This window comes from Phalacrocorax carbo, chromosome 1 (assembly GCF_963921805.1).
Source record: "Phalacrocorax carbo chromosome 1, bPhaCar2.1, whole genome shotgun sequence".
Lineage (NCBI taxonomy): Eukaryota > Metazoa > Chordata > Aves > Suliformes > Phalacrocoracidae > Phalacrocorax > Phalacrocorax carbo.
The window spans coordinates 83,840,320-83,859,912 of record NC_087513.1 but is presented as its reverse complement, the minus strand read 5'-3'; the positions used below and the strand labels follow the sequence as shown (position 1 = coordinate 83,859,912).

The window sequence follows — 19,593 nt, the reverse complement described above, 5'->3', positions numbered from 1 at the left end:
AAACTTCACCCAACTGTAGCTACCTGAGCTTTTAAAGTTTCAGTTATTAAAGATGCGTATACTCTTCCCTCTTAAGCCCTAAGGGAACTGGAGTGATAAAAAAGTGGCAGCAAAAAACATGTACTAGCATGAGGAGCTCCATTCCTGGCAAAAGAAGTTCAGGCACAAGGCACCACACACTGAAGACCCTTAATCCTGGGATAAGTAAGATACTCTGGCATCAAAGAAAGTTCCTGTTACATCATCACAACATTTCACCAGGTTTTTTGGTAATTTTATTTTTGAAAGTTGTGTTTTATAAAAAAAATTATCTTAAACACCACCATGAAAAACAGTAACAGACTTAGCGACTTCCTATTTTTCCCACATTATGAGAAAGATTGAGACCGTGACAAAAGTCAAAGAAAGCAGGAATTGTTTACCCACTCTAAACCCAGCAAGAAAGCAGGGCCACCCCTTTTCCCCCTCAATGTCACTGTTCAGACTGCTTTGGTAGTATTAAATATACAGGAACCTTGTCTGTACTCTACCTTTAGCAGTAGTGGCTTGCTTATTTGCAATCTGCCCTCATGACTGAGGGTTCTCTGCCAGCCTACAATAGGGCAGAACGGGATTGCCTAGAGTCTAGCCCCTCTCATAAAAAGCAATTAGGAGTCAAGGTGCCAAGTTCCTGAAGGTTCCCATTAAGTCTTACAACTCAGCTGTACCTGCTTTTCAGCAGGGCCGCAGGAGAAGGTCGGTCTCACTCCCAGCCAGCAGCAGTATGCCAGTACCGTCTGCACAGGCCAAGTATCTTAAGACTGGTCTGCACCACACTTAAGAGGACAGTGCTATATGAAAGCTGACCTTGTAAGCATGAGAGTCCCTTGCACAGTTTTTAATGTGTTAGCATTCTTGGCTCCTGTGGATCCTTTTTTATAAAAATAAATTTGGGTAACTTCACGGGAAAACCCTCTGCCAAACAAGGAACTTTCAGAGAGCATGAAATCACAAGGCTGACAGTGACTGAGCTGTGTGGGCAGTCACCTCAGGAAGCTTGTAACAGAACTCAAGTGACAGCTACCTGTCACATTTTGCCTTGATGTCAGATTCAGCAAGTATTCCCTTTACTTAGCAGCATGTCATTTGCTTTTGCTTCTCAAGGATTGAGAAGACTGAAACAATATTTTGACACAACTGGAGAGTCAAGAGACTGTATTTAATTCCTGTAGTTTTTAGCATTGCCCCTTTCCAGCCTGAGAGGAGGGCACGTGTCCCTTTATACTGTTGAAAGAAGCCAGTGTGTACTCTTCAGCATATTGCCATTAGGAAATGAAAAGACTGCAGAGGTCCTAATGCCTCTTCCACCTCCATGGAGTCTGGCATAGAGCACTCTGTGCAGGCTATGCTGGCAGAAACAGTGCGTAACAGTGCAGAAGCTAGAAAAGCTGAAAATGCATTCAAAGAAAAATAATTCCAGTGTTTACAGATCCTCTAAAGCCTGGGGGGGGCAGACATAAAAGATCCCTCCTACAGTCTCAGCTGTTGTAACCCACTGCCTCATTCTGCCTCCCCTTTCTGCACCCATCCATGGCACTTTTTTCATCAGTGATTTATCTCCCATTCCTGCTCAGTGCTGAATGCTCATATTGCTTTCTTGCTGTCGTCGACTCAACTCTCAGCACTTTCCTCCCCCAACCCCAGCTATGCTGCATTTTTTAAAAACCTAAGCATTATATTCCTAAGACATGCCTTCAGGGACCAGTGCTTTCTCACCCAGAGGCATCCATGGGAACTGACACACCAAAGACAGGGAAAGCAAATAGCGTAAAGAAAGTCAGAAGTGAGAGAAGGAGAACTGGCTGGGAGGCACCCGGCTAAACAAGCGCCATGGAGATGGGGAGAAAAGAACTCAGTGTTGAAAGCCTATCACATTGGTAGCAAATGGTCATCCCGTTCTTCCGACTCCTCACCCAGCTGATCATCACCCACACCACGGTATGCAGCTGGCGCGTTTCGAGGCTTAGATCGACAGACAAAGTCACAGCCATCCTACAAGCATAGGATATTGCAGTGGAATCAGACTGTATGCAATGCAAAGCAAAGCAGCTTCTGTGACTTCTATTTTGCTATGGGATTATGCCTATCCCCAAAGCTATCTGGGACAGGTCCCCAAAACTTATCTTGACAAGAGAAGCAAACATATAAACATCCTATTCAGTCTTGAAAGCTCTGGGCATACTGATTAACAGTATGCAGCAACATCACGCTGAGTTGAGCATGGAGGATAAATGGCACTGCCTAAGGTGACCAAGGAAGGGTTTCAGGGAGTCGGACATTAATATTTCACAGTCCCCAGCTTAACATTCCTACTGGAATGTGTTAACCACTAATGAGCACGCATTCTAGTTTGGTAGGTAGTGATCACAGGGTATCAGCAGAGAATCAGACTCAGCAAGGATTAAAAAACAGAGTACTCAAACCAAACCACAAAAACCCCAGATATCATCATCTTCTGCCTCAGGGCACACTACCCTGGTGGTAGGACTACTGAAGAGCTACAATCCACAAAGACAAGGCAGATGGCATTTCCTCCTGTCCTAACACATGGGCCAGGCTGGGAATATCCAGGGATTTTCACTCACCGCTACCAAATTGCCCAGATCTTGCCAGAAGGCAAAGTGAGGAAACTGCTCCATGCCCTTTGCTCCCACTACAAGTCGCTGGTAGAGGAACCCACCAATGATGTAGATTGCAATCAGTGAAGCTAACCTGGAGGGCAGAATTAAAAGTCAGAGCTGAGGAAACCCTATAGACCTCTTCCGAGCCAGCTACCTGCCTCAGATTGGTATTGGAGCAAATAACTGAGTACCACTCAAGAACAGAGCTATAAACAGAGACTAGACTAGAAACGAACGGTCCCCAAAATATTGATCTGCTAGTAAAAATCTTTCAGCAGCATCACATGAAGTAGTGCCTCTAAGCACAAACACAGAAGATGAGTCAATGCTCCCGGTCTGAATTCCCAGCTCTCACAAAGAGCAGTTGTAAAATTTTAGGAAGTCATATCTTCCATGTTTCAGTGCATTTGTCTGTAAACTATGAAGGAGGATGTCTACAGGGAACAGAGCAGCTCAGCAGCAATGTGCCTTGAGCAAGAGCTTTTGTCCAAAAAGCTCTGAGGCATAGTAACATCTAACAGTGGCTGTGGATAGGTATACTACAATTATCTAGTCTAGTATAGCATTTGCTATGTTTCTACATGGCACTGGAGATTATGGCCCAGACATGAACAGCTCTTCCAATGACTCACGTGATCAGTAAAATGGAGCCAACACTGAGGTGGGAATCTTCAGTTGGACAAGCCACACTGCTGTCCATCTCAAAGAGGTAGAAACACTCCTGCTCCTTTTCCCGCTCTTCTGAAATAACGGTGAATGAACTCTGCAATTTGGGAAAAGTTAAGTCATGTGAAAATATGCCCAGGCATGCTGAACTTTACCAGAAAACAGTTTTACCACTGTTTGTGCAGCTAGGCACCAGACACTGGAGGAAAGACAAAAACCTTGCTGCTTCCTCAAAGCCCTTCTGCTTATTAACAACTGTTTGTCTGGCAGCCTCCTGCCTCTCTCCCCCCTCATGTGTCACTCACCGCCGTAACTCCCCGCTTGCAAGAAATCATTATCACAGCTCTTCTCTTCTCACCACTGCAGTGGCTGCCATATGAATCACCTCCTTTATAAATCAGCATGATCCAGTCACCTGCCAAGTGAGAAAAAAATATAGGCTGCAAATCCAGAGCAGGAGGCAAAAGGCAGGCACCAAATAAGAAAAGTATTGAGTAGAACCTTACTTCCATTGAAGACCTGGGTTTCATTGATTCTTCCTATCACTGTGGTCCTCCTATTCCACCTATCTGTTTGTACCAGGCCACCAAAATCATGCAAGGTGCTGTTGACCTCCCTGCACACCCTGAAATGGTAGATGTAGTTCTCTGTTTTGCTTTTCTCCACAGTCACGTTAAACCTGCAGCAGGGAGAGGACAGAATAGATGGCCCATAGGATTACAAAGAACATGGCTCACAGCAGGGGGCACTGGGAACCTGGAAGCCAGTCAGAGCCCATACTAACAGAGAAGCCCATTCTGCAGTCTGACCCCAAATCTCTTCCCCTTGGGCTAAGGCACCGTGCAGCCCAAGGCTTGCAGTGTGTTGTACTATACCTCATTTGGCTCAGGGGTTCTAGTTTCTTCAGCAGGGCTCTTTCCATTTGCGACTCGCTGTTCTCATCACCGATCACATCGCAGCTCCTCTCTTTTGTCTCTTCAGCCCCCATGCTCGCAGCAAGGGCCATAAAGACTACCAGCATTGCAGAGGTACAGCAAGGTGATGACATCCTGGACACACCCCATAGAAAACACAGAGGATCAGCTGCTTCAGCCCCCTGCAAACTAACTTTTCAGGGTCACACAGTCAATTATTGGCCACTTCCTCCATCCTGACTGCAGAAAAGGAGAAGTCAAAAATCTAGAAACATCCCACAGTTCCCAAGAGACAAAATCTGAGTCTTGTACATAGTCAAAGACAATTCACTGGGCCAATTTGGGTTCTTTCTGAATTTTGCCTCAGGACTGCAAAAAGTTTTGCTGCTGAGCACATTAATTAGCATTGATTCAGCCAGAGCAGAGCCCAGCAGGCTGAATGCTGGAGTAAGTTTCAGGCATAAGCCCTTGTTTGTTATTGCATTGCGCTGAGAAGCCAGTCAGCAGAAAATGATTTACCATGCCTTTAATCAATCCTCTTTGCAACTCTCGTGTGAAGAGCTTGGAGGGAAGAGCCACTGTGATTACTCAGGCTCTGCTTGTTCAAGTGCCTTAATCTTAATAATTATAATTATGTTATTTTTCTAGTACTTTAGCTGAGAATCTGAAAGTGTTTAATAACACTAAACTGCAACTTCACAGAACAGTTTTCTTCTGTTTACACAGGGGACGAGGGAAGAAGGCAACTGTGACATCCTATGTAAGATCCAACAGAAGAGACAGTAATGAAAATAATAATGAAATCTAGAAGATTTGGCTTACAGGTTCACGCTAAAATCAGGTATGAAACGTTCAATGACCGTGCCAGCCAACCACAGTGGTGCAACAGATTCCCCTCCGCTTCTCCCGTCGCAGATTTCAGCAAGGCTCCAGACGCTGGCGGAAGGCAACTGGCCGACCCACCGTTAACAAGCACCTGGCCGCAGCCAGGCAGGGAGCCTGCTGGAGGGCCAGTCTGTTCTGCGGTCGCCCCCAATCCCTGCAGAGCCCCCCGTGACAGCTCACAGCCCTCCGGTCGCCTGGGGAGCCAGGCGCAACGCGACGAGCTCGGACGCGCCGAAATGCGGAAGCGCTCGCGGGTGGCACAGGAACTCGTGATTCGCCTCTCACAGGACCGAGAGCAGAACCCTCCCCTCCCGCCAGGCACGGCTCCTCCGAGCAACCCGCCTGCGAACGCTGCGCCCGCGGTCGGCCCAAAGCGCAAGCCCTTGCGGCGGCGGAGCCCTTATGCTCCCCTGGGCCGGCCACTACCCCTAGCAGCGTCGGGGACGGATGGCCGCCACCGCTTAGCGCTGGGACCGAGCCGCCCGTCCGGGCCACGGTTTCATCCCCGCGGCGGCACCGGGGCCCTGGTGCCACCCGGCTCCCCCCGCCCGCCGCCTCCCGCCCGCCGCCGCGCCCACCTGCTGCCGGACCGGCCCCGCCCGCCGCGCACGGGCATGGGCGCCCCGACGGGAGAGCGATCGGCGGCTCACGGGTACCCCATGCCGTGAGCCCGTGTGTGTGTGCGTGCGTGCGTCTGTCTATATGTGGCCCAGTGACCGTAGGCGAGAGCAGCACCGGCCTCCTCCGCCGTCCCGGCCGGCTTCCCTCGCCCGCCCCCTGAACCGGAAGCAGGAAGGGCGTGGCGGAACTGGCACTCTCCGCCAATGGGAGTCCAGGAGCCGCCAGGATGTCCTTACCCACTAGCGATTTCTCGGCGAATGAGAAGCGGCAGTGGAAAGGGGCGGTGTCTAAAGCCCCCACCTTATAATGCGGGCGGCTCCGGGGCCCGCCTCCTTCCTCTTCGCCGCCCAATGGGCAGTGATAAAAGGGTGGAGATCCCACCTCCTCTCGCTTCTCTTCTGATGAAAGACTAGCGCCCTCAGGAAAGAGCCCCGCAGCGCCTGCCGCCTAACCCCGCCCACCCGAGAGCCACTGCCAAGCACTGCTCGAGGCGGGAGCCGCTCGCCCAATGGCGGAGAGGCGCGTCCCGCCCATGGCCCCGCCCCGCCCCTCCGTTGGAAAGCGCGCATAGGCTGTTGGTGCTGTTGTCGGGTCCCGCCGACCTGTGCGGCAGTACCCTCGTCCAACTACGTTGTCACTTGTCCGCCTCGAAGCCGAACTGTCACCTGTGACCCTGGCATGGGTTCGGGCCCCCTGCAGCCAGCCATGAGAGGCTTCCCAGCCTGATGGAGCCCTTGCCTGCCGTCCCCCACGCGCCCTCGGTCGAAGGCCGTCGTTGCCCTCGGGTCTTACCGCTCCCCCCACACCGTGTACCTCCAGAGTGGCTTCTTGTGAAGCAAGCGAGGGAGACCGTTCTCCATAAAACTGCTTTGTACCTGCCGTTATCCTTCTCATATCGCCCGGCACAGTGTTTTGCTATACTTAGGAATAAAGGTGCCTCCTCCAGCTCCTCTAAGTTTTGCCACTGCAGAGGAATCCCAGGTCCAGCTGGTCATGCACAAGGTTGGTGGACTTGAGCATCTTAAGTATGATTAATAAAGCTAGTTTGAGACTGGCGTTTTTAAAGGGCATTTCTTAAGTCATGCCTGCCCCATGGTTTATGGTAAGGGAGTCCACTTTCCAGGGCTTTTATTGGAAGGGCAGATGTTCTTTGCCAGAGCTCTGAGGCCTTTGCATCTTTTAGTTAAGAAAAAAAAGCTGGATTTAGTGAATTTGTCAACATACTAGAGAAGCTGCTTGTTTGAGAGGGGACTGGGAGGCTTCCCTACTGTATGCTGCTTCCATAGAGAGGCACTGGGAAGGGGCATTGTTGGCTTCTGGAAAACTGATCCTGCTGTGATTTGTGCCCTACTGCTGATTCCACTGGGAGTATGGCACAGACAGGTATCTCAGCTGCAGAGGTCAGATTTATGTTCATTGACACTTGGCTATTACTGGTGTGTTGCCTGCGTACCCTCCCTACGATGCAATTACTTCCTCTCTATTTCCTGTCCAAACTAAGAACTCGACTTCTTGCTGATGTTTGAGAGAAAATGGTAAAACACATCAAAACAGAGTTCTTGATTTCTTCCCTGCCAGCCTTTGCTTCTCCACTTGTCCACAAATAACGCCATCTTTGTGGTCACACTGGCCCTGCAGGCAGCCTGCAGTGCTTTGGTTGCAGTCTTTTCCCCTTTGTCTGGGCACTTAAACAGTGTCTGAATATTGTTGGTTCCTTTCCAGCCACACAGATTGTATTCCCAGCTAAGCTCTCATCATGACTATGGCAAGTTCTCCCTCTCTAGCCTTGACAGCTCTGTTTTGACTTCTCTAATATCCATTCAAAGCATTCAGGAGAGACTTCCCTCCTCTTGTGTTGCCCTGCTGTCTTTGGCCTCCCCCTTCCTTTCAAGTACAGTCTCCCTGTCTTGCTGTCTACAGGCCCTACCCAGGTTTGGAAGGAATCTTGTGCGTGCAATGTGCCACCCTTAGAGGGAAGTGTGGATGGAGAAATTTGTAGAAATATCTAATCTGTGCCTTCCTAGACATATGCATTGTAACAAATCGGCCACAACACTCTACATCAAACTAAGCATCCTCGTGGACAGTCACTTCTCAAATGTACATGATGTCACCAGGATGAGGAGCAATCATCCCTGTCTTGAGAATGCCTGGGCAGTTCTTGTAAATGAACTGTACCAGTAAGGAAGATGTGCACCCCAAGCCTGGCAAACATCCTCAATCTCAGTATGAACTGGAAGGGATCAGAATCTGGATCAAAATAAAAATCAGCCAACCATGCAGATAAGAGGTTTCTCAGGATTCTAGAAGCGTCAGTACTCCCCACCATTCTCATCAGTGGTCAATCTTCACTACTTGAGAAGAAAACAATCCTTTCCTGTTATTGCTGACCACAGAGTCACAGAATGGTTGAGGCTGGTAGGGACCTCTCATGGTCTTTGGGTCCAAACCCCTGCTCAAGCAGGGCCACCTACAGCCAGTTACCCAGGACTGTGCCCACCTGACTGTCTATGGAGTGAGACCCCACAAGCTCACTGGCCAACCTGTGCCAGTGTTCAATCACTCTCACAGAAAAAAACGCTTCCTAATATTCAGAGGGAACCTCCTCTCTTTCAGTTTGTGCTCATTGCCTCTGGTCCTGTCATTCGGCACCACTGAAAAGAGCCTGGCTCTTCTTGTACTCTCCCTTCAGGTATTTATACATATTAATAAGATCATCCCCAAGACATCTCTTCTCCAGGCTAAACAGTCCCGGATCTCTCAGCCTTTCCTATAAGAGAGATGCTCCAGTCCTGTCATCATCTCTGTGGCCCTTTGCTAGACTCTCCCAAGTATGTCCATATCTCTTTTGTACTGATGCTGTTGAGATGCTGACTCAGAGGGTCTTAAGGGTTGCCAGCTCTTAGTGCCTGCCTGTGCCTCAAGCACATTCACTCTGGGTGTTGGGTGTAGAAAGAGTTCCTAGCAGAAGTGTCTAAAGCTCACAAGACTTCCTTCTCAAACCCATCCTGTCCACTTCTACTTCCCTTTTGATAGTAGTTGGGCTGCCAGTTTGCTGTAGCCATTGCTTATCCCACTTTTCACCTTGTAGTCTCGCTATTCACCTTTTTTACCTTGTGCTCTTGCTATCCAACTGCTTCTGTCCTGAAAGGGAGCTCTTCAGAGCAACGCACTTTCTCACAGTTACTACATCAGTATAATCACAGCCTCTTGCACTAGCAACAATTAGAATACCATGTGATTAATCACCTCTTCCACTAACGGCTGTTTTTAAGACATCATTCATCAGGATAGGAAATGGAAGTTGTTGCACTTCCACTGCTCTCCATTCCGTTGTAAATTTGGTTATTTTGATCAGCTGGAGACAGAGGTTGCAACTTCACATTTCTTATCTTCTGAATGTAGCCTCAGGTTTCCTGTTTCACAGGCATCGAGCCCTGTCGCTCAACAGCCTGATCGAAACATCTTGTCATATGCACTCCTTGCTTTGGCATGGAGGGAAGCAGATCAGAAACTTCTGCAGCCGAAGCGAGCGAGGAAATAATTTATACTTCTGTCAAATTCTCTCAGACTCCTCTGTCAAGGGCCAAAGCTGGACGGGAAAGGAGAGGTAAGGAAGCTGGACAAGGTAGGTCAACAAAAGATTTTATTTCAAGCAAAAGCAAGTTCTAACAAAACCACTCTGAGCTGGCCACTGACTTTTTGTACCAGCTCATGGTGCTGTTGCTTTTTTCCTAAAATTACTGTGAGTATTTTACTGTGATAAAAGCCGACCCAGCATTGTTCCCCTCTCTCTCTCTGTCAGATGCCTTTCAGTGTTTACTCCTGGGCATTCAACCCAGGCATCCTTTTCTCTGAAAGAGATCTGCAGTTTTAAAGTTGTTTGCTTGTCAGCACTAAGAGATTGTCAGCAATAGTTCTTTGAAGGGCAGGGGAGATGTGAGTACAGATAAATTAGAGGCATATATTGTTCAGAGATCAGAGACAGAGGAGGCATATGAGATCATCCAGTCTCTTTCCCGTGGGGCTCTGCAGGATTCTTTGTGATACATTTTTTCCTCTGTTTTCTCTGTTCTAGTTTTACATACCTCTCAGTGAGCAAATTTTCAGCTTTTGCTTTGAGACAGATCTGCAGGGCACTTTAGTACCAGGAAGATTTTCTTAGTGCTTTCCTTAAATTTTATCTTCCCTTATTTCCACTCAATTCCTCCTGGTCAGGCCTTGCAAATGTCACAATGAGCAATTTCTCTGGCTGCTTAGTTGAGAAATACCACCTTACAAGAGTGAGATTTTGCATTGATGATCATTCTTTGTAAGTGTCTACTTCCCATGAGATGATTACTTTTCCTCTAAATGTCCGTGTGCTTTAGATGAGTTGTGTTGCATTGGCTGCAACACTAATGGTTGACCTTAGCTTGTTTTCAGAGCTGTTACAGCAAAGGGGGCCCTTGCTCTGGGGTATGAGATTTCTGTGCCCTGATCAGAATAGCTGCATACATCTGTGGCTGTTACTGCTGCCTGGTCACTTGCTGCACTATGGGAACAAAGCCAGCACAGAAACCCCCAAGTTCCTATCTGGTAATCACACTCCATCTGCTTGGGAGGCAGTCTTGCTTTTGCATGTCTTTTTTGTCACAAATGATGTTTTCTGTTGCATCAGAAAACACAGAGACATCCCTTCATTCCCTGCCATTTGTGTTCACTCCTACCCTGTTGGAGGTAGAGATTACCCAATGCCCTCTTGAGATGTTTGCTGTTTTCTTTTTAATATTCATCCTCTCCAAATTCCTTTATGTACCCTCATCTTTTTGAGCTGAAATCAGAGGGCCTAAAATAAGGAAGCTGATCTTTGAACACATATTATGCGCATATTATACGATTATTTCCCAGATCTCTTCTGCGTGTGAGGAGTCCCTAAGGAATGCAGTTTAAGTACCTTTCTTTAAAAGATCTTTATGTTCAACTTTGTCTTCACCTCCACCACTTCTGAGGGATGTGGTCTCAAGTGTTTCATCTCTGCTTTCAAATGCACACCCTTGTTACCAAGTCATCCCTGTGACTCAGCATCACAGGTGTATGTAGATCAGTCCCCTGGTCAAACCAACAGTTTTTGGCATTCCTGGACTCCTTGAAAAAGAAGAGTTGCCCTGCCTGTCTTCTGTTTGGCTTCCAGAGGGCCTTAGGTATTCCACACTACCAAAATGTCAGTCCAGCAGTCACTTAAGACAGTGTTAGCCTGTGTGGCATGCTTGCAGTAACAGCGATACCAGGTCTGAGCCACAGCCAAGGACAGGATCCTCGTTTCTCAAATCCTCTTCCCTGGCCTGAGGTAGTCATGCTGCTCCTACACTGGTGTAGGCAGGAGCTGAGGGGAGCTATTTGGGACACCGCAATGACATTCTTCACACTGTCCTAGGAGACTTGAATCATACAATGCTAACAGCTTTCGTTTTTGAACGGAATCTGGTCTCTCAAACCTAAAAATATTGTGTCACGTTGCTTGCAGAAGAATGCAGTGTATCACAGTCATTTCTCCAGAGCACTGACAGATCTAACTGGGCATCTTCTACACTGGAAAGTTGTAACATTGGATATTTATGCTAAATGTCCACCAGTCCACTTCTCCTTTCCCCTGGGGAGACACTTCCACTCAGACTACTGCATGGAAATATTTCTGGATGATTTATTCAGATTTCCCTCCTTGGTTTCAAACTCATCCCAAGTCCTTCTCCCTTCATCTTCTAGAAGAGCTTTGCATGTGCTCTAGGGACTGAGGATCAAGCACAAACCCCTGAACCTGTTTTAAAAAGGGAGAACTGCAGGGACTCCCTTTTGCAAGGGGCAAAAATCCCGATTTATGAAATTTTTTTATTCCACTTCCCTGGGTTGATATCTGCAGTCTCATGAGGCTCGAATTACCCTTGAACACTTCAATGTGACTTGCCCTCTTCACTCTCTTTTTTTTTCCTAATGGCATACTTTTTCAATTTTAAGAACTGAAGTGAACTCTCCTACTGCTCTAGTTGTGGAGGTGTCCTGGGATTTTGTTTTGATGCTGAGTCAAGTCGGTTCCCTTTTTCTGCAGTGGGTTTGAAACAACAGAGGGTGAACTGCTCTGTTCATTGCCAGGAGGCATCAGCTCGGATGCCCAGTGCTGACATTTAAGGATTAACTGTTTCACCGTCATCCCAGTTACCTTGTCCTGGAAGTAGTTTTCCCTAAAAGCTGGAACAGCGGCCTGGAGGATGCAGGAGATAGCTTCTTTGAGAGGCAAGAGAGGAAAGAAAACAGAAGTACAAATCCTCAGAAATGTGGTCTTAGAACAAAGAATTATGTTTCAACAGATATTTATCCCATTTTATTTAGTTTTCAGTTGTAATCTGCAGAGAAACAGCTCCATCCTACCCCTTAACCTCAGGCTGATTCCATTCTCTTGAGGCTTAATCTGATGGCAAAACCCATGTCACCAGACATACAAGGGTGACCTTCAAGAGGAATAGAGAGCAGGCAGAGAGAACAGCTACCCAGTCAAGTCCTTCAGTTCTCCCATTGTCCTCTTGCATGAAGCTGAGGAGTAGGTTGTAAGTGAAAAGTCTTTCTGTACTTAGTAACTGAAAAGAGATGGGCTTTTGTTCTTTAAGAATGATTAAAAAATAAATAAATGTTGGTATTTTTAACTACAAGTGGGGCAGCTAGAAGATCCTCCAAGCTATGGGAAACATGACAAAACTTTTACTTTAGGAGAGATCTTTCTACCAGAAGAATGATGCTTGCAATGAAGCTCTGTCATGCTCCCTCTTGTTACCTTAGAAACTTCTTTTAGCCAAAACCGCAGGTCTAAATACATTTCTATAAACCAGAAACTGGTCTTAAAACGAGTGAGCCTGCAAACCTCTCTAAGATCAAAATAATGAATTTTTATGAATTTATTCATCTGATCTACTTTCTGTATTTGGACAAAGCATCCATAATTGAAAGATGCATCCTTGTTTTTAAGTGAAGTGCCTTACTTTTCTGTTTTAGTGCTGGCTTTCTTTGTCCTTCCCACAATATTCCTGATATGTGATGTGCATTTGTTTTCATCCTCTGCTGAGAGATCCTAAAGAAAGTCTCCCCTACTGCTTATAAATATTTTATTCTTTTAGGCATCACTTTTAATTTCCTTTTGACAGATTTCCTCATTTTTCTGTGGTTCCCATTTTGAAATTATTATACCACAGTGCCTTTTGTTGTTGTTGTTGGGGGTGGTGGGTTTTGGCTCTGCTAAATCTCGGTGCATTGTGCTCACTGCAGCAGCGAAGCTGCTAGATGAAGCCATGGTGAGCCGGGTGGCCTGAGCACAGCTCAGGGCAGTCACGAGCTGCTTCACTTTTTATGTTTCTTGGCCTGTCGCTCTGCGAGGTGCCTATTGACAGTGTCTAAGCATTCAGTCCCTCATCATGCCCTGACATGGCATTTGCTTAATTTAATGTGATTAATTGATGCTTCTTGTTGTCACCGTGCTTGCCTCATGGTTGATCTGGTCCTTTTGCTGGTTCATGAGTGCTGTCAGCATCCTTGCCTGGCATATAATTCCAGTCCGATGCATTTAGTAGTATTTGCTTGGTCTGTGGGGTTGCTGTTACTGTTACCTCTTGATGCAGTTAGTTACTTAACCTAATTTGACTGTAATTTTACTTGAGCAGAGAACAGCCCCTTCTATCTTCCTTCTGTATTTTGTATCCTATTGCTATGACATCCTACTCACAGCCCTTCTTCTACCAAGTTTTCAATGTACTTGCTGTGGTAGTGTCTTTGGCTAAAGCTAGCCTTCCCCTCCCTCCGTATTACTCCTTAGACTCCTAGCCTTTTTATGGAGTACAGGTATGTTTCTTGGGGTCTTGTGGTAGGACTGAAAGAGAAGCACGTCAGATTTCATGAGCTCCACCAGGGACTTTCCTGCTGGATTTGGGCAGAAGACTCTGGAGCACCACAGGAGCAGGATGTGGTATGTAAGTTTAAGGGAGAAGCACAGGGAAATCCTGGATTCCTCAACATCGGTAACCATTAGCTGCACAGATAGTGCTTCTGAGAAAGTCCTATTGTCTATGCAGCTGTCATACTGGGATTAATAAAACAAGCAAACCAAACTCCCCTGGAGCTCATCCATGGCAGTAAGCGTCATCCCCTCCTCAACCTGGGGGAGAGGACATTTTAGTGCAGAGATTTTGAACAGCTTATGGAAAGTGAATGCCTCTCAGCTCCAGGAGATGACAATGGGAAAGCAAGGTGTAGCCTGGAGGCTAATGGATCCTGCTACACATGAGCAGACCTCTACATGGCAGTTCTTCCCTACCCTTTGAAAGAAAGCTGTGCTGGGCTACAGTGGAGGTTGCCCCAAAGAGTCCCTTTCTGCCCCTGGTGGTGGTAAAAGTGTGGAGTGGCATCCCAAGGTCTTCAAGGCTGGCCATCCCATCCTGCCACCCCAACACTGGAGAGGCGGATGAGAGCATAAGACTGAGTGTCCTAGGAAGATGTTACATGACTGTGTGTGTAAGTCTGTGAACAGGATGCTGAGGTTAAACCTGTTGCTCTTGATGAGAGAGCTGGGGGAAAGGTCTTGGGTTTCTTTTTGCATTTAAGCTGGAACATGGTGGCTGTGGCAATGCATCTCTGTGTTTCCACCCCAAGCTTCAATGCTGAGCAGGTTTACTGGGAGGTTTCTGCCAGCAAGCGGTGTCATGTGGTGCTTGGGGGACTCTGGCTAACTTGGGGCAGGTGCTTCCTCTCCTGGGGTCTGCTGCTGCAGGGGCTGGACCATCTGGCTCTGTGGCCCTGCAGGGGAAGAGCTGTGGCTGACCTGAAGACAGGTACACCTCCTGGGAAGCTCAGGCAGGGACTGCTCACTGACGGCTCCCGGCTGAGCTGAAGTGTGTGCCTGGGCTGGTGGACAGGAACGTGGGGAGGCCCTGGGGAGGCTGAGCAGGGACAGTGATGGCAGCAATGTGCAGTCATGGACAGACAGAGATGCTCTAAATGGTTCAGTTCCTTATGGAAATGCCCAGGACACAAGCAAACCATGTAAAACCACCATCAGTTTTCATGTGGCTCCTGTGCACTACGGTTTCTTTTCTCTTTTACAGCTCCTTGTCTGTGGCCAGCAGTTGTGCTGGGCTTGGCTATAGGCTTTGGGATACTGAGCATCTCCCTAGCGATTGCTTTGACTTGGAAGATGAGTAAGTACACAAAGGGGTGCTGAGGGTGAGCAACCAAGAGCAAAGTACCTGAGACTCCTCTAAGCACAGGAGCTCAGATCCTGAACTCCATTACAGAGGGTTAAACCAGAAGCTGTTCTAGGTTCCTACCAGTCTTAAGTATTCACTGCCTATCCAGAATATTTTGAAGAATATGTTCATTGTGCAGGCCCCAGGCAACCCATTTCAGAACCTGTGGCAGAGAACAGTGAAACATATTGAAAAGTTTTTGTAGACTTGCCTGCTGTAATTATAGTGGTAACTGTAGAGCAAATGTGCAAGGTCTATAACACTTTTGCAGGCATGCAGAAGGTGCTAGACCATGTGGGAGGGCCTACTGTTTGCTGCTTAAAATCTGTTCACCTGATGTGTGACATTATCACACTGTACCTACAGAATGATGTAATTTTTTCCCTTACTTTTTGCACACCCAGAGTGTTGTCTGCTTTCACATAGCTAATTTTGGTTCTCAGGTATCTGGGTAGTTCAGAGGAAACCCAGGGAGGGGAGGGGGTGTTGCACAAGCATTAGAGCGCCTGTGACTCTTGTGTAAAGATTTGGAAATAGCACAGAGGATGTGAAGTTCAGTATTCATACTTTGTTATTTTTAGATGTGTATCCTGACTTGTGCTTTGTGCATTGCAACTATCCAGAAGAGTTGCTTTGCAGTAGGTCCTTGCTGACAAGTGTTTTTCTGTTGGCTAATGGTAGAGACAATCCAGTATTTTGATTTCTTTACAGGTGACTCCCACTCACGCTGCCCTGAGCAGTGGATAGCCTACAGATGGAGCTGCTACACCTTCTCCAAGGAGAAGAAGGACTGGCACTCCAGCCAGAAATCCTGCTGGGCACAGGGAGCTGATCTCCTGGTGATCAGCGATACCAGTGAAATGGTAATGGCTTTCTTATTCTTTGAGGATCTTGTTCCATTTCCTTGAGATACCTCAGTGACTGACACCCAAGCAGTGCTGTCACTCTAGCAATATTTTGACTTTAAAGGAGAGGAAGGATTTATGACTGTGATGTTATAGTGCACTTCCAGTTTCAGTATGCGCCTTGGCAGTTCCCAGCAGGCAAAGAAGCAAAGGGGAGAAGGGAGAGGTGAGGGTCACTGTCAGCTACTCAGAATCATAGTAGGAAGGATGTTGGGAGACAGCCTTCTCCAATGCCTCTCTCCACCTCCCCTCCTAGCCCCAACAAGGCTGAATGATTACAGGAAAAGTCTGGCACTGTGCAGTCTCTGTACTCACTGCCTACAAACCAATACATCCCCACTCTTCAGAAGTGTTTCCTTTGCAAAAGTGATGCCTCTCCTCCCTGCAGCTGCTCCAGCTTCTCCTGCTCAGTGACCCTTGCCACTGCCTGTGTTCACGCATGGGTATTTCTTTCTCAGTCTGTTTTCGATGCTTGCTTCCTCTCTCTGCCAAAAAACCTCAGTTGTGCTGCTGAAATCAGAAACCATCTGTTCCACTGCTCATTTTCCAGCAGGTGCTCACTGGGGGCAGGGTATGACCGCTAAAGAAATGGGTAGAGCTGATCACTAGGGAGGTGAGGCTTGTCTGCATAAGTAGAGCAGAAGTACTTGATCTGGTTTTGTGCAAGCCAGGGCATATTAGCTCAGGTCCGATGAACATGGACAGCTTCCAGTCCCTGGACAGAAGTTGCATTGTATGATGTTCTGGGGGGGCTTACAAAGCCGAGTCTCTGCCCAACTGGGAATATGTACCATGCTGACACATTTTCTCAGGCAAATCCTGATTCCTTGAGAAATACTCATCTTCCCCAGATTACCCATTTCTCTGAGTGAAGAAAGCCTCCCTGGTCTGGCTGCTTTCTTACTACTGCCTCTGCTGCCAGTGTGTTACCCATTATCCCTGCTCAGACTTCCCCACATAAGCAAGACTTTCCTAGCTATCCATGCCCTGTGCTGCACGGGCTGTGGCTGTTCAAACTCCCTTTGCCGGAGAAGCACAGTCAACCTCCAAACCACCAGCTACACTCAGGAGTTCCTCAATCTACTCCTATTCCCACCACTTCACCAAGCCGGCTTTGTTACTGCTTCTGTGTGAAGAAGTCTGCTCTGAAGCTTTGTTTATGGCAGCAGGAGATAAGGATGGGGCCCATCCATACCCGTGAAAGGTTACTGTTGAGTTTCATTGCAAATGTGGACAAGACAAACTTCTCTCTTTTGTCTTTGTCTTTCTTTTTTTTTTTTTTTGGGGGGGGGGAGGGGGCAGGATGGCAAGGAGGAAAAGAATTTACTTCAGGGCTGAGTTTCTGTGGCAGCCTTCACCTTTTAACAGTAAGCAAGAGTTAAAGGTTAGGCAAAAGGAAATGAACATTGAAAACATGTAGGAGGAAAGTTCTTATAAAATTTAATGCGCTTTGGTCCTGGGCTCTTTACACAGATTTGTCAGTGCTTGCACTTCCTGCCCTGACCTGACTTTTACCTTTGATTGTTAATACTTTGTATTAGCTTGCTAGCTAGCTTCATGGTAGAGTATTAATATCAATACTAATAGCATACGTTCCTACATAAAGCTCTGTGTAGGGAACTCCAGGAGACAGATGCAGTTGGTTCATGTATCTTGCCCTGAGAAATATCCTTTGGAGGATCTGCCCAGGACCCTTGAAAGCACGCTTACTTCCTTGTGAGTGTACACATAGCTGTTATTCCAGGCATGATCTGCAGGGCTGGTCATCCTGATTAGAAGGTGTGGAGAAGCTGTATTGTCAGCCACTTATGGAACAGTCAGGCGAGGGGACGCATCTTGCTCTCTGTTCTCTTTACTTATCCTTACCCCCATTTTCAGGCTGGCTGCTGTTAGTCTTTTTGTAATCTGTCACCATTTCTAGGACCTGTTCAAGAGTATTCAAACAGGGTGTTTCTGGATTGGACTGAGGAACAGCACAGGCTCTGGCTGGATTTGGGAAGATGGCTCTGTATTCAGTGGCACCAAGTGAGTTTCAATCTGCTTTACAAACAACAGTACTAATTCAGATCCCCTTGTGTTCCGTAACACCCACAGTTCTTGCAGCAGAGCTCAGGAGCCTTCTTCCTGGGCAGATGTTCTTCTTACTGTCACCTGTACAGCACTGAACTCAAAAGGGCCTACTTTCTACTGCCCTGCACCTTGTGAAGGCATGTACCTGGGAAAAGCAGGGTTAATGTTAGTAACTCACTCTCTGCTTCCCTCCAGATACTCAGACCAAGGATTATTTACCTCTTCTGCCCACACAGCTGCTCAGTCAGAAAAGCATATGGTCCATTGTGGCTTTACTGGGTTTAGTCACCTTGCAGCCATTCTGCCAAGCGCTGGTGTCACCGGGTGTGAGGACCCAGCCTTTTGCTGCTTTGCTGGTGCCAACCCAAGTCAGAACCTTAAATTTGGCTCAGTATTTACTTGGACAAAAGTCAGCATGCTACATGAGGGGAAAACATTGCGATTTGGTCCAGTAACTTTGCCTGGCCCTTTCCTTTTTATGGCAGTTAACACGCGGTGGTCTCTAACACCTCTCCAGCAAGGAAACCCGCCCAAGATCTCACTGTCAGTAGGTCAGTACTCTAAGCATTTGGCCTAGTTCCCTTCTTCAGTCCAGCTTACTGTGCTTGCAGGCTCCTTGGAGGTGATCATCTTTCCACGAAACTCTCAGCACTGCTGTTCTCATGCTGGGGAATATCACGGTCACTGCAGGGCATTGTGTCTGTGTTTTGTTCGGATTTGGGTTCCACAATGGCAATATTATTTAGATGTGTAATCTCCAGGGAGATAGGTATTTTGGTGTATGTTTTGTTTTGTAAGAGCTGCCCTTTGGAGGTTGGGTTCTTTCACTTCCTCTGGGCTCCACCTTCAAAATCAGATGTTTTTTTCTTTCTTGCCTCCAGGAGACGATCTCAGCATTTTCTGTCAGTCTTGCTTTTGTTCCGTGTCTCTTGCAGGGTCCTCTCTAACAGCCCAGTGCAACACTGTGTTGTCCTGATGAAAGATCACTTTCAGGCCTCCAGCTGTGAATACTCTGCTCCATGGATCTGTGAGAAATCTCTTAGATGAACCCCACGTGCATTTTCATCTCATAGCCATCTCGTCAGTGGTACAAGTGGATCATTGTCCTACAAACCAAAGCTCTATACAAGACCAAGGACTTGCCCTTTCCACAGCCTCACAAAGGTGTTTTGCAGGGACAGGTTTGCTGCCCAGGAGGGTGATTTATCCTCAGTAATAGCTCAGTCCACATCTGTTGGGTTACTGGTTTTTTTGTGACCACATGAGACCTGGGACATATTCCCTGCCCTCCCTAGTCTTTCCGTGTTTGTCCTATAAGGGCAAACAAAAATTCTGTCACAACAAATGCTGGGTCTTCAGATCTTTGAGGGTAAGCTGGCCATTTTCCTCCATTCCTGAGCCTCAGATTGCATTTCCATTCCCTGCGCCTCCATTGTCTGGTGCCAGCAGGACCGGGAAAACGAAGCCCGCTGTTCACTGCCAGAAACAGATCCCAGTGGCAGGCCCTCTTTTTGCATCCCAGTGCTATGGGTGAGGGAGAAGGGGGTGAGACGAGACTACAGCTTCTGTAAATCCAGCAGTGAAAATAAACCTCCAATACTGCACTGGA

The 19,593-nt window shown here is 47.4% G+C and overlaps 2 protein-coding genes across 5 annotated transcripts; one reads left to right on the top strand and one right to left on the bottom strand.

Annotated features, from left to right (window-relative positions):
- Window positions 1–258: 258 nt before the first annotated feature.
- M6PR (mannose-6-phosphate receptor, cation dependent) lies at window positions 259–5,928 on the bottom strand. 2 transcript variants are annotated; one of them, XM_064462921.1, is made up of 7 exons: window positions 5,704–5,928; window positions 4,202–4,375; window positions 3,833–4,005; window positions 3,632–3,741; window positions 3,293–3,423; window positions 2,625–2,751; window positions 259–2,031 (listed from the first exon to the last, which is right to left on the bottom strand). In XM_064462921.1, exons 1-7 carry the CDS (start codon window positions 5,739–5,741, stop codon window positions 1,909–1,911), a joined length of 876 nt encoding a protein of 291 aa, XP_064318991.1. In that variant the 5' UTR covers window positions 5,742–5,928; the 3' UTR covers window positions 259–1,908. The 2 variants fall into 2 exon arrangements, with proteins under 2 accessions (XP_064318991.1, XP_064319000.1); XM_064462930.1 differs by lacking the exon at window positions 5,704–5,928 and adding an exon at window positions 5,063–5,672.
- Window positions 5,929–6,101: 173 nt separating this feature from the next.
- On the top strand, window positions 6,102–19,593 carry LOC104050565 (killer cell lectin-like receptor subfamily G member 1). 3 transcript variants are annotated; one of them, XM_064462948.1, is made up of 6 exons: window positions 6,102–6,748; window positions 9,174–9,374; window positions 14,869–14,961; window positions 15,721–15,872; window positions 17,836–17,939; window positions 18,920–19,593. In XM_064462948.1, exons 2-6 carry the CDS (start codon window positions 9,239–9,241, stop codon window positions 19,029–19,031), a joined length of 597 nt encoding a protein of 198 aa, XP_064319018.1. In that variant the 5' UTR covers window positions 6,102–6,748; window positions 9,174–9,238; the 3' UTR covers window positions 19,032–19,593. The 3 variants fall into 3 exon arrangements, with proteins under 3 accessions (XP_064319018.1, XP_064319028.1, XP_064319011.1); XM_064462958.1 differs by having other exon boundaries at window positions 6,117–6,748; window positions 9,174–9,356; XM_064462941.1 differs by lacking the exon at window positions 9,174–9,374 and having other exon boundaries at window positions 6,151–6,748.